Source organism: Haliaeetus albicilla, chromosome 7 (assembly GCF_947461875.1).
Source record: "Haliaeetus albicilla chromosome 7, bHalAlb1.1, whole genome shotgun sequence".
Classification (NCBI taxonomy): Eukaryota; Metazoa; Chordata; class Aves; order Accipitriformes; family Accipitridae; genus Haliaeetus; species Haliaeetus albicilla.
Genome location: NC_091489.1, coordinates 31,817,696 through 31,832,249, shown reverse-complemented (window position 1 = coordinate 31,832,249; position 14,554 = coordinate 31,817,696). Strand labels below are relative to the sequence as shown.

General features: G+C 42.2%; 1 protein-coding gene across 2 annotated transcripts in view; it reads left to right on the top strand.

Annotated features, from left to right (window-relative positions):
• The window catches only part of SNAP25 (synaptosome associated protein 25), a 72,650-nt gene that overhangs the window by 36,384 nt on the left and 21,712 nt on the right, over nt 1-14,554 (top strand). For both annotated transcript variants that reach the window (XM_069787576.1, XM_069787575.1), the window contains exons 2-3: nt 6,121-6,255; nt 6,906-6,947. In XM_069787576.1, coding sequence (XP_069643677.1) covers nt 6,184-6,255; nt 6,906-6,947 — 114 coding nt within the window. In that variant the 5' untranslated portion in view covers nt 6,121-6,183. The remainder of the gene's footprint in view (nt 1-6,120; nt 6,256-6,905; nt 6,948-14,554) is intronic.

Below are 14,554 nucleotides of genomic sequence, written 5' to 3'. Positions count from 1 at the left end.
ATAAATTGTCTAAGGCGATGCAGGAAGACAGTGACAATCTAGGAACTGCCTGCTTCTCCTGAATTCAGATTTGCAAGATCTCACTGCCTGTCTTTTCCAAAGTCACCCCCTGACAAGCCCTCACCAGTAGTCATTATTCTTTACTGAATATCAAGCAAAAATCAGAGTGAAATCGATTATCACTGAACTATGTCAGCCTGGGCTGTGGAGCTGGGCCCAAAGGCTTGCAAGCAACACACTGTGGGACAGCAACAGAGCAGAGTTGAGATGTCTGTGCCACAGGTTAATGCTAACACACCCTATGGAAACACAGAGGCAGATTTCTGGCTTAATCAGTAACACAAACATAACAAAGGTGTTTCTCTGGAAATGAGAACTTTACTGAAAATCTTGTGAATAAATTACATCCAGGCAATAAGCTGTGCTGCAGAGTTGATATAAAAAGCAGACTTTCCTCAAGATTTTATTTCAGAGCTATTTAAAACTTAAATCTAAATAACAAATTTGCGTAATTTTTCATTGTTACATTTTATGCAATAGCATAAAATCTTTAAATAGGATTTTCATTACAAAATTAGCTGATTTGTTCTCCAAGTGCTTTCAGATCAATTAAAATACAATAAGAGTAAAAGCAGGAAATGTTTCTGTTATAGATGGTATTAATTGTGGCGAGCTCTGTGTGAAACAGAGATGACAGAAGTCGAAACCCAGAAGAGTTAGGGCTTGTGAGGAGCCCACAATCTATAAAAACTATGCTCCCAACTCCCTTAAATAATTTCTCACCAGCTGTTTGTCACACCGACTGTGGGCAGCACACACACGCCTTTCTTGGCTTTCTGTTGGGGTCTGCCTTCAAACATAATTTTGGGGGGAACCTGCTGGTGCCAGCAGCACACACAGATATTGGTATCTAAGCATTCTTTTGCAGCAGTTTCTCACTTTTGATGTCACTTCATTCCCTACTGGTGTTAGTAGGTATTTCTGGTCTAGAGTGAGCTTTGGGGTTAATGCCACTGCATTTTTTATAACCCAGACATAAAAAGTCCATCTAGGGAAGGCTGCCAATGTGCTGGGCAGCTGAGCTCTAGATAGCTCCCTGCTGGGCAATGATAGCTGTCGGGGAGATGCAGCAGGGAAAAGGGTGTGCATCTTGACAGGAGGATCCTACACAACCCCAGAACTGCCTTGTGCCTGGCCCCGTTGTGGCTGAACATGCCTTGCACAGCACTCAGGGAGCCAACTGAATGGCTGCAAGGCAACACTGGGGAGCAAGGATGACCCCCTTCATCCGTAGCTGAACTTCATCTCCCCCTTTGACAGCGTGTGTTTCTCCTTCTACCAACAACCAGATTAAAAATGAAAGGAGAATAGCTGCAACCCAACTGCCAGCATTAAATGGCTCAACACCCATCCTGAGATGCTTGATCCAAAGCCTCTCTTTGGGTTTTCTGTGGCTCTACCAATGCCACACCACTGCAGTAATGCTCTTTCAATCCTATAAGAAAGAAGCATAAAGTGTGGTATTGACCGACTCTTGACTTTTTTTAGTAGAATACGCCAATGCAGTCATCCTCTGGCTACAAATATCCACAGGAAGAATAGATGTGTCCTTTAATAACAGGGAGAGTGCTTAAAAAAGAACATTTTATTGCAGTGTTGCCGTCATCACACTAAATTGCAGCATTTTCATTTTCCTGTATTTATTGCATTGAAGTGTTTATATCACTGTGAAGCAAATATTTGCTTTCAAAGGTCACTCATTGTATCTCTCTTCCTCTGGGGATATATGTAGGTCTCTCTTAGACTTCAGTATAACTCCATATGGATATATAATGTTCTCGCTATGAGATTCTTTATTGCATCTGAGCACTACTAAACCAGCAGATGCAGAATTCAAAGTATAATAGGCAATGCCTTTCCATTAGCCAGTCTCTCTTTGTATTTTTCTTTAACGCTTAGTCGGTTGTGCTTCTGTACGAGCACTGGCATAACATATAAGACTGGCTCACAGGGAATTTGATGTAAGTCACCCAAGTCCCTGAAATTGTTTGTGTTGTCTAGAAGACACAGAGCACAGCTTGGTACATGATGTACGCAGCTTTTTGTAGCAATGTTTGGACTTTTTTCTCCTTCTAAGAGAGCACCATGTATGTTAGTGTGTGAACCCAGAGGTCTTCCTTTCCCTTTTCTGAAATGGAAAAATCAAGGTCCTCGTGAAATTTTGAGCTTGCATTTGTAAATACAATTACTGCAAGTAAAACCACAAATTGACTGAGTGTGTGCAAGTGGCCGTAACTTCTGTAGCAACTTTTTTTTTTTGATCAAATTTTTAGATCTAAAGAGCATTACATCACAGCTTTGGTTTTCTGATCTGTCATCTCTGCAGTGACTGTAGAAAAAAAAAAAATGTAATTTATATTGAAAGTACAGAGTAATTTTCAGAAAGTTTCTTTCCAGTTATATTAGAGGTTCCTAAGGCAATTATAGGATTTTGATACTTGGTTCAAGTCAGCTTGAATGAGAACAGAATGCAAAATATCGGCTGTTATAAAAAATGTAAATTCCACAAGGATTTTATTACCCAAAGTCCTCAATATTATCTTTGGCCTGCTCCTGCTCTACTAAAACAAGAGCAGGTTTCAGTGGGCCCAAGACAGACTAATACTTTATGCTTTTGAAAGTCTGTCCAGTAATCAGTGAGAGCAAATACGTTATGGTTTACCTTTTCTTGGCCATTCCTGTAACCACTCAGTTTCAATGTTTTCATACATCAAGGACTATATATAGGTGTTCCTAAGAAACACCATAGGGCGAAACCTGTTAATTTGTACTGTAGAGAAATAATTTCCTTTAAAACATAAATCTGCTCTCTACAGGATTTTATTGATAACAGGGTTTGTTGCTGGAAATTCATGACACTGGAATGGAATTTCAGCCTAAATGGGGCTTTTCAAGGAAAATCCTCTCTCTGATCTGTCCTATTCCACATTTTAAACTGCAAAATCTGTGAAAAATTTAAGCCTATTCCCAGCCATCTGCAAAATATATGTAGTTTATCATACTGTGTGCAAATCAGTAACCTTTATTGATTCTTGTGCACGGTTTTCTATTAAATAAAGTTGAATCAGCACTGCTGCGGGGCACTTTTGTTTATGACTAAAACTTGATGTAAAATGACTTGTCTGGAAGAATGCTTTTTGCTGTTTCCTAATCCATTCTAAGTGCTTTACAAATACCAAACCATCTCAATAAACCTGTCAAGTTCGATCACTTGCTACAAAACATCTCTCTGGTTACAACCTCTGACATTTTTTTTAGCTTGATGCAAAATAGGATACATCTGTCACTACGATGCCAACTGATGGTTCTAACTAACCGAGAAGGATAACTCTAAAGAAAAATGACAAAGTTTCTCCACTTTGTTTCTTTTTTGCACCACCCAACACCACCGCTGGCTCATGATCAAAAATGAATAAGTAAAACATCAAAAGTCAGGCTGGAATCTACTTGAAAACTGAATTTTCTGTACAATTTTTATTATTTGCAGTGACTGACAAACAGACTGTTATTATTTGTTATTGTCAGTAGAAGCACTCGTCTCACCCTCACTCCCTTACAGGTCTGTAATCATTCAGCTCACACTGGATATGCTTAGAGACTGAACCAAATCCTGTTAGCATCCCATCCTCTCACTGATACATCACCTCCCACTTTACAGCTAGTAAGATGCTACCAGATAGACATAACAGAACAGTTTCCTGCCCCTCACAGCTATATGTATATACCAATTAGATCAGTCCCAAAGTCATGTCTAAATTGTCCTGATTTTTGCTAAAGCTCAAAGTGCTGCTATTCTGCCAGCACAAGTGTAGTGAAGGATCCAGGCAGAGGAGAATATTTTAACTAAATATTCTAAAACTAGGTCCACAGACTTAATCCTGGTATTCTGTCACAGAGGCTGTGCCAGCAATATTTAAATGCTGAGGTTTGCCTCCATATGGGAAAAAAACGCAATTTGTGAAGCAGTGACCAGTGCTAGTGCCAGCCTGTGCCAAGTGGGACAGGAGTTTGGAGTGCAGTTCTTTACCAAAATAACTTCTTTTCATCCCACCTGAGCATGCTCCATTTGCTGATCAGGAGCAGTGTCTTCCTGGAGCTGTGTGATGTGCCACAAAGGGCAACATGAGCGCAAGCAGCAGTGTGGGAAGGTTGAGGCCTTGAGAGTATCCCCACATTTTCACATGCCCTTCATGAGGAGACCAATTCCTGGTTCATCTTTTCCTCCTAAACCTCAGAGTGCGCCATTTTTTGTAAAGTTTATTTACTGCTGTTTGTGAGCATTCTTGAAGGGTCTGATATCAGTCTGAATATTAGCCATGAAATTAAGCTCTGTGTCTGCATCAGCTGGAGCTGCAGATGAGTTGCTTAAGGTTGGTCCTTTGCACCGCTGTGACCATGCAGCTGGCAGAACCAGGTGGGCTTCTTCTCCATCATACTTTTGGGCTCCTAAACATTGTGTGACCCATCACAAAATTTCAGTCTCCCTCTGACAAGGATGTGGCAATGTGCTCAGTGGTGAAAGTAGGATGCTGTGCCAGTAGCTGCAGGGCTGACTCTTTGAGATGGATTTCTTCCTGCTGTAGCTTCAAAGAGGAGAAGCAGCCATGAATGAGGGCACAGCTAATGTGAAAGCATGAAGGTTACATATTCCCTCTTAGATAAGAAAAACAGCAAATCTGTTGCTGAAGCTGCAGAGGAAATGCAAGGAGCTGTCTGCTTTCCTTATACATTTCTAAGCAAACAGGGTGTGACCCAGGAAATATCCCTGCTACCCAGCTGTACCTGTTCAGCCATATGCCTGATGTCCTGATGGAGAGCACTGTCAAAGGAAGAAATGGATTCCTCTCCAATAGATAATAACTTCCATTTAAACAGAGTTGTTATTGTTAAAATTTTAGAGCCAAGCTCTGCCCTGACTTATCTTGTTTCACAAAAGCTGCACGCATCGCAAAGACAGGACAGAAAATAGCCCCTGGGATTTCGCCTTCTTAGAGCAGCTTTGCTGAAAGGGGCTGCTTTTGTCCTCTTTCTGTAATTGAGCATGACGGCATGTGCTTTATGGCTGTTTATTTGCAGTCCCCCACAACTTCCCCACCTCCGCTGCACCTGGGATTAGGTCTTCCTGCAATGAACAAATCTAACATTCAGTGAGCAGTAATTTGCAATGTGCCATGCTTGAATCAAGCAAAGAAATAAGCCAGTGTTGTTGTAATAAAGACCTGACAGATGGTAGGAGGACCAGCCTTTCTTAATCAAGTCATGCTTAGTAATCAGAGCTAGCTCAAATTTATAACAAAAAAGAAACCCTACCCAAATGAGGATTAATGGGCTGCATCCTGGTCTCTGGTTAGGATGAGCTCCGTGGTGTCATTCTGTATTGAGAGGGATAACCAAGTTCAGAATCTGACCCACTTTGGGGAGAAGTTGAAAATACCAGTTAGGTCCCTTACTTCTCCTGAAACGAATGATTCTCCCAGGTAGACAACTTCACCCAATCTACTTGTAAATATTATTTCAGAGTCCGAACTAGAGCATGGTGGACAGGTCATTAGCCGATACAAATCTGCAAAGTCTCATTGTCTTTAATTTCACTGCAGATATATTAGCTGAGTGTCTGGGCCTCCAAGCAATGCAGCTGAAATATAGGACATGAGGGGCATAGGCTTGACCGTGGCCTCCTTCATGTTAAGACTTTTAATTTTAGAGAAGAATGAATGGGTCTCAAGCTTGTTTCTGGTAGCAAATAACACCTCCTGAATCTCCAGCTTTGAAATGGATAGCATTTGAAAGGTTAAGAAAAAAGGAAGGATTTTCCTCAAAGAACATGACAAGGATGCATCCTTGTTCTTCGAAAGTGATTGATTAATAATGCAGGAATAAAGTACCACCTTGAAAAATCTTCTGTGCTCTCTACTCTATAGGAATTGCTATCCAGCACAAAAGAGTTTGGGTGAGGGCACTCATGTAACAAAAGCACTTTCGTAAACTGACATTTAAGCACAATTCAGTGAGTCAGGGAGCCTAACCACACTGTTTCTTTCCCTTTTCGCTGTCTTCCAGGCTCACAAGCAGCTAAGCACAAATCCCTGATCTGCAGCTTCCACAAACACACCCACAGCTAAAATGGCGGAAGATGCTGATATGCGCAATGAGTTGGAAGAAATGCAGCGGCGTGCCGACCAGCTGGCTGATGAAGTGAGACCAATAGCTAAACTGGAAACTTGGGGTTGGGGTTGACATGAGAGACACATCCAGAAATAGGATCTGATCCAGCAAAGGATTTCTAGGGCTGATTCTGTTTTCTGTCAGCTTTACACTGAAAGCAGTATTGGAAAAGAAATGAGCCGAGGTAAAATTTAATGTCATGTTTAGTTGAGATTAAGGTATTTATTGATTGTGAGTTTGGTTTAGGTATTAGAGTCTGCATCAATTTGGCCTCAGAGCAAAAAGCAGCAATTTAATATTTTCTGAGGATTCGTTCAATTTGCCAAACCTATTAAATGTTAAAAGTCACCAATTAGCTCTCTGAAAAGTATAGCTGAAAACCACAGACTTTATTTTTAAAGTGGAACACCAGCTGTTCCAAGCACTACCGCCGCAACATGTGAGCAAGGGGAGCACAAGCCTTAGAGACTACAGCTGCCTCGAGATGTGGTGGGAACTGCTGCGTTAGCAAGCCGTAACAGAGAGCCGAAGATGAAGAGATCACCAGTACCCTGCTGATGGCCTGATTTTGAGGGAAGGCAAAGAGTGTAGGAAAAACATACTGTCAGCATGAGCCTGCACATTAGCGTTGGAAACTGTAACTTGCTAAATCTAAGTGGTTTTTCCTTTGTTTTTTTCAGTCCCTTGAGAGCACCCGTCGAATGCTGCAGCTTGTTGAAGAGGTAAGGACATGCATTTTATTTGCACTTCTGTTGTGAGCAGAAGTGATGGAGAGTCTGACACTGGCAGTGGGTTTTTTTGACTCACATTGCTAGGGCATGGTCATGGCTTTATGTGCCGCCCTGTCCCTCCTTATCCTTACCCCTTACGAGGGTCATTCAAGACACTGTGCCCTAGTTGCCAAGTGTCACACTGCAGACCAGCTGCTGAGGCACTGTTTGCCCACACCTGAGCATCCATTGAGAAAGGCTACTCGAGATAAACCAAGGAAACAGCTTCTGAAGGTGACCTGGAGTCAGGGACAAGTGGCTGAGTTTGCTGCAGAGCTCCTGGAGCCTTGTGCCAGCACCGCTCTGATGTCCTTGCCATAACACTGAAAGTGGGGAAGGTGAGAAAGGCCCTCTGTCTGTTTGTCCTGTTGTCTCTAAATACCTCCCTCTTCATAAACATTTGCAGCTATTTATAGAGCATTGGTCACCACAGCATTTAAATGCCACTTTATGTACCTCTGAAACATTTATTAGGATTTCAAGGCTCGTGAGATGTCCTAGATTGACAGCTTTTGAAAAGGAAGTTCTTTGATTTTCCACGGTGGTAAGGAAGGGGACCAAGGCTCAGTCCTTACGGCTAATATAGCTTATACCCGCCTGGAGGGGTCACCACCAGAAGGGAAAAAACCAATTCAGTCAGGTTTCATTTCACCCTCTTCATAACAAAGGGGTTTAAAAGTTGGAAATTCCCAAACACAGTTTAGTTTAGAGTGTTCAGCCATCAGGTGGTGGAAAACTTTGCTCCCTCCTGACAGGACGTATTATTTTCAGACACCATGTGAGCCTTGATTCTAGAGCTGGTGACATTTTTAATCAGGGTCATCAGCACTGACAGTCACGGTACTCCTGACAACCAGAAGAGTCTCCACCAGAGACAATGGGAAGAAAATTACATCAGGTCCCACATTCAGGAACAAGCACAAGCTCAGCCATAGGCTCCATGGCCTTGAGATCAGTCATGACTGTGGAGATCAATGGAGTCCAGGGGAGACAAAATTAAATTTCTATGCACAGATAGACAGACAGATGGGTCATTGAGCACAGTCAGCATCGCTTCTCCTCCACAAACACTTCAGATCTGGGCCCCTTGCAGCCAAAGCATGCTCTTGTCTCACAAGCAATCTGTCCCTTTTTGCTGCTCAATTCCCTGGACATGCCATTTCTAACCATCACTTTATGTCAACTCTGTGCTGGATACAGCTTCTACTGAAATCAATTCAATGACATGGAAGAGAGTCTCATATGGGTACCTCCATAAACGCAAGGCAGGAGAGCCTGCTGCCCCAAAGAGCCTGTGATCTAAATAGGCAAGGCAGATGATGAGTGGGAAGAAAGAGAGGCACAGGAAAGGGAAGTGATTTGCTCAGGGCCAAGCCATCAGTAAATATCAGCCCTGTCTCTCCTGAGCTGTATTTGTGTGACCTATGCACTGCTTGAGTCTTCCTAACATATTGAACCAGCATATTGTGAATGCCACTGGAATTTCAGTATTAAATCACGGCAAATGGCAAAGCGGGAGGAGAACTGGGACTGCTGAATTTACAAATGAATTTATGTAGGACTCTAGCACTTCTTGGAAGAGCTCGGCATCTCTCCGGACCTGGCTTTTATTCAGATGCTACGGTATCTTCCTGTCCAAATAGAGAAATTTCTAAAACTAGCACTGAGTAGTCAAGGGAATTCTTCTACAATGAGCTGAATATTATTTTCACTAATGTGACTACAAAAGACCTTTAAAATTATTCTGTGGTCTAAACAGTTGGTTGATTACTCTGACCCCATTTCCTAGGTACTTTTCCTAGGTACTTTTGAAAGATTGTAGCATTTAGGGAGTGAGAGATTTTATACTGAAAAGACAAATGGTGAGTGTCTTTGAAATCAAACTTGCACTGCTCTGATTTAATAGACCCCAAAAATCCAGTTAGACTCCCTTGCTTAGCAGAACCTGTCTAGTGGGTAGAGGTAGAAAACATTCTTTCTCAGTGAAAGAATGCTTTTTATTCTATTCTCCTGATACAGCAATTCTGTTATTCCTTACTCAGGAAAAGGATGCCTCCATGTTTAAACATCATTACTGTATCCATATGTATGAATTCCTGTCATGGTTGGCTCAGCTCTGTCAGATACTAGGAAAATATAGAATAAATAGTCTGACTTGGCTCCACCCTAGAGACAGAGGAGTGCTGTCCATCCAGGGAAGCCCTATAGCAGTACGAGGCATCCTTAATGCTGAAATGTAGGTCATAGCCTGGGGGACAAAACTGATGTCCCCAAAGGACCATGCCTTCCTTGCCCAAGAAGACTAGGCTGAGTTTGGAGACTAAGCCCTGGTGCTGTTCCCCAGGAACATCAGCAAGAAAAACCAAATCTGTTACTGCTGCTTATTTTTATAACTCAACTTTGCAAGAAGCTCATTGTTTCAGTCCTAGCACAACAGGGGAAGCAAAAAGAAGTGGTGAGTGGCTGTTGCAAAGTAGCCACTGCTTTGTCCCAAGGCAACTACATACTGGGATGGCAGATTACAAAACCCAGTTTGCTCTGTGGTGCCCAGCATACCCATGCAACACAGTTACATCTACACTGACCGATACTCTTTTGAGCCACTCAGCTACTCACTGCTATAAATACCTGTATTTTATGATGATGTTGTGCAATGTTTGGGCCAAAACACAAAAATGAACTGAGGCAGAAGAAGTGAGACTAAATACACAGTTTGTAGCTGACGTTCTTATCTTCTTGTTCAAGCTTTTTACCTCTGAGCCAGCTTTATGAAATGCGGAATAACACATCCAAGGGGAAAAGCCATGAGCCTACTGCCATCTTCCAGTGGAACCACCATGGCCTTTAAAGAAAATCAGTTGTTGTAGGATGGAAAAAAAGATAGTTCCTAGCTATGATGCAGCAAGGGAAAAAATACCAGCAAGATCAGTACTGCAGAAAGCCCAGCAAGAAAGCACTTAGCAACACATACAGACAAAAGGGCTGTTTTGTACATTTAAATCCAGATATGGCTATCTTCTCCTCTCGTATGTTGGGGGGTTAGAGTCAAGTTTACTAACATATCAAAGCTGAAATGGCAAGCTGTAAATGTTTGATAACCTCATGATGCTGCTCTGTGCAGGACACTGAACACAGTAGTACTAACTTCATTCGTGATAGGGAAGTGAGTTTTCCCTGACGTTATTATCATAGTCAAATGTTCCTTAGTCTGAAGAATAAAAGAAAAAATATTCTATTAATTATTGTTTGGTCCAAATCTAGTCAAAGCTAATTTGAAAAATCCCTTTGACATCATTAGCTATTGGAATAGTTCTACTCAGAAAAGTGTTTTAATCTGTGTAATTCCAGAAATACATTTCTGGCACATGGGAATGTGATTCATAATTTTGATCTCAGTTTTTCCTATGCAGGATTAGACCCCTTTGTCTCTGTAAACCAGTGGAGTAGCACTGGTGTCAGGGTCATTGCACTAGATGAAAACCAGGCACACAGGATTCAAGGGCAGGGTCACAGATTTGTATTGGCTGAGGATCTGAACCACAGGGTGAATTAACAGGCTGAGAAGTAACAAGGTTCTTAAATCAGGCACAGAGAGACATTGAAGCATTAACAGGGTGACAGTGAGCTTGGAGCAGGAGCTGAGGAAATGCGTTACTACGGATGACTAAAAAATATTTCTTTGACCACATTTTTGTCTTTAGGGTGTTGACACTTCTCTTTAGTGTCTCTGGGAACTGCTAGCAATGTCAGCCTGTCCTGGTACATAATTGTCTCTATTAATTTATTCAAAACAAACTCTATAATCCATATTGATTAAAGCAAAATTCTTCATAGAAAGGGAAGCTGATGTGCTCTTTACATAACTGAGAGTGTATATCTGTTTTTCAGGGTATGTCCTGAAATGTGGAGAAAGTGATTTCTAAACTTTGGATTCTCTATCTGATACATCGTTCCCTTGTACTGTTATGAAAATCAACCCTCAGGGTAAACCAAAGTTGGATTAGCTGCCTTTTGTAGCAGGCATGGATAGGATGCAACACACTGTGTTCCTGGAGGGACTGATGGGCCTTTTGAGAAGTCATCCCAATTCTCTTCCTAGTTTTATTCCCACCTTGGGAAATTAAATGACATAACAGCAATAATAAAAAATGATACAGCAATGCATTTTCCCCACAAAGTACTGCGCATATTTCAGTGAACCTTTTGTTGCTGACTTGCTCTGAGTGAGACCCTCATAAAAAAAAAAGTTTTAAAAAGCTGTTACAGAAGACTTAGGATAATTATATTAAAGCCTCCAAAAGGGTTCCCAGTTATGCTGTTAAACTGGCTTCACTGAAGCATTGACACACTTAGGTATCTATGAGCTGAATTAAGCCCAGAGTTTTAAAATCATATATTCTGGCTTTCTGATCACTAGCTTAGCCAGTGGTCCAGTGGAGAGCCTGGGCACATGCTTCATAGAATGCATGTTGAACCCAAACTAGTACTCCTTGTTGGTTTGCTTTTATCTAAACACTAGAGCTTAGTGCTACTGAAAGATTGAAGGACATCGACTTTCATAAACTTTGTGGTCTATATTCATGGTGCTGTTTCACTTTATGTGATTAATTTTTAAGTTGAAAGTGATGGCCTCCTGCTCTGAGGGGTCATCTTGTGTGCAAAATTGGCCAGGTCTTTGCAGAAAAATGGTTGGCAACCCACAGCAGTCTCCATGGAAATCAAAGTCTGGGAGGACATGCCGGTTGACCTGCTTGTTCCTAGAGTCAGGACTTAGTATGCTCAAGGGCTGCATGGGAAAGATTATATATTTTACCATCTGCGGTATACCTGCTTTTTGGATAAACAGAGGAACTCCAGAGCTGTCAGTTTAATGCCTCAACAAAAGCAATTCATGCTGTGCCATTTTCTTCTAAAAGACAAGAGTGTGAGATGTTTGCTGTACCATGGCAAAATCCAGCAGTCCAAATTCTCCTCTCAAGTGCAACAAGAAGACAAGGAGAGTCAGAAGGAACTCTGGAGAGAGGAGGCTGTTACAGATTTAAGAGCTGGATTAAAATGGCATGTGCTCCATGAACTCTGTAGGGTCCTATGAAAGATGCTTTTTTCTCCTCTCCAGCTTGAATTACCCAAAGCATCCCATTTTTTGAGAATCCTTATTTTGCCACAAACTAAACAGAGGATTGCTTGTGCAAGGACTGGAGGGTCTTAAGAAACACCTCCATTGCACAGGAAGAAAGAAAGGCTCTAATCCCGGGGAAGGTGTACCATTAGCACCCATTTTCCTACCAAGACACACCTCACTAGTTCTACCCATTCATGGCTTCCCACTTAGGATGTCATTGATGTTGGTGAGGACTGGATGTGGGTGGGAACCCCTCCTGAGCTCTCAGGACCAGACAAATCAAAGCATGGTCACCGAGCCCCTGCTGTGACCCTGGCTCTTCTGGGAGCCTGTTATCAAGGTTTTATGATCGGTTGTTGTAAAACATATTCTTCTGGGGTGGCATTTCGCAAACTCAGCTTTTCTCCCCTCCTGTTACTCTCTAAGCAACCAGCTCAAGTGTGTCTGCTGACTCCTGCTCCCACTGAGACCAAGGGGAGTTTCTGTGGTACTTTTAGTGCAGAAAATGCCAACATTGTCTGTGCTTGGGCCCCAAACACACTTGTTTGGCACATCTCTTCCTCTATATTCCTTTAAATGAAGAGGTTTTGTAGTTTCCAGAGATGCCTCAGCCTGTTGTCACTGAGGGTCAGTTACTGAGTGTTTCTCTCCTGCTCAGACATCTGGATGATGAGGACATTTTTAGAATAGTTTTGTCTTACAGACATGTTTGGTTTTGAGCTATCTAAAAGATCAGTCACAATGGAAATACTGAACTTTTAGGAATTTCTGCATCCATTTTAAATGCACAAATGTGATTTTTTCTTTTTTAATTGGCTTTACACAGTTAATTTTTTTTGTGAAAAAGCTGAAAATTAATGCTTAATAGAAACTTGGAACAGGAGGAGATTGTCACTTGATGTCTGAATCACCTCTCATCTTTGTCAGTGAGCATCTTTTTATTAGCTTCAATATGCTTTGGATTAGACCTCGGATGCAGACAAGTATATTCAATGCACACCCTTTAATATTTTCACATTAGTATTAATGCTGTTGCAGGCTGCTCTTAAGAGATACAGTATTGCCTGATAAAACTAAATGGCACTGATGGTCAGGTAAGTAAAAGAAAATTGCACCTCTTTCACTCTGTGCAAGGATTTAATATGAAATACAAACCATAAGGACTAATTCTTGAGTTCGTCTCTCAGCATAGATCTTATTCAGGTCACCGGACATCTTAGCTGCATAAAGGCAGTTTGCTCGGATGTTAAAACTAGCAAGAAAATAAGGTCAGAGGGTTAAGGAGCAGTAAACATTTCTCAGCCTGACTATGTCTGACTCACTGAAAGCCAACAACTATCACACCACCAACTGCAGGTTTCCAAGTCCAATATTTAGAAGGGTCCCATGTCAGACTGCACCATACTTACCCAAACACAGGATGACTCAGGACCCAAGCAGCCTTCTTGTGTTTCCATGAGGTATGTTTTTTAAAATACTTATAAATCTTTTGGGGTAAGACATACCTGGGTACCAAAAGCATAGAAAGAGCACAATAAAAAGCTACCGCACATCCTGTGCTTAGCAGATCTGACACCTACCACACAGAAAATGTAAGATAATTAAAGATGGTTTCCTTACTCTAAATAGGCAAATCTAAGATAACCCTTGGACCCTACATTTCTAAAGGTTGCAAAAATAAAAGCTGGCTGGGATTCAAGTAATGGCAGTATGAGCTTGAAGGGAGAGAGAGAGCAGCAGTGGGTACCTGCTGGATAGCTGACCCAAGGGCAGTAGGGCGCAACAGAACATGGGGAGAGGCAGGAGGCTTTTTCTCTCCATCTGGCAACTCACACAGGGATATTTAAAAAAGAGGGAGCGAACAAGCCTGCACACATCAGATGTTTTTCCCAGTTTCTACAGTGACGTAGACATTAAAGACAAGAATGGGAGTGCAGGGAGGCAGACAAGAGCACAACAAGAGGCATCTCGCATCCCTCTTGAACTGAGCCGGATCCTCTTGAAGCAAAGCAGAGAAGCACCAGCCAGACAGCCCTCGAGTGTGGCAGAGAGTCAGGCTTGTAGCTGAGCCAATGTGGCTAGTCTGCTGTCGGCCTGCCTGGGAGCACCCTGCAAGCATGGACCGGGCAGCCGATGGCCAGAGAGACTTCACTGCTCCCAGAAAAAGAGATGAGCAACGGGAGTGAGCAGGGCAGTTGGGAGGAAGGATAATATGAAGTCTTTAATTTGCCTCAAGGTGGGGGAAGATGGCCTGAAAAGCAAGAGGGACAGTCAGGATGCCAGGTTTCTGTTCCTCATGTTCCTATGCAACTGTGGGCATCTCCCCTGTCCTCTGCAAAATTGACAGCACCAACTTTATCTGCTTCGCAGGGCTATAGCTGGCTTTATGTTCACAGAAGCAGCTAAATTACTGCTGCACATGTCCAGGTAACTCTGC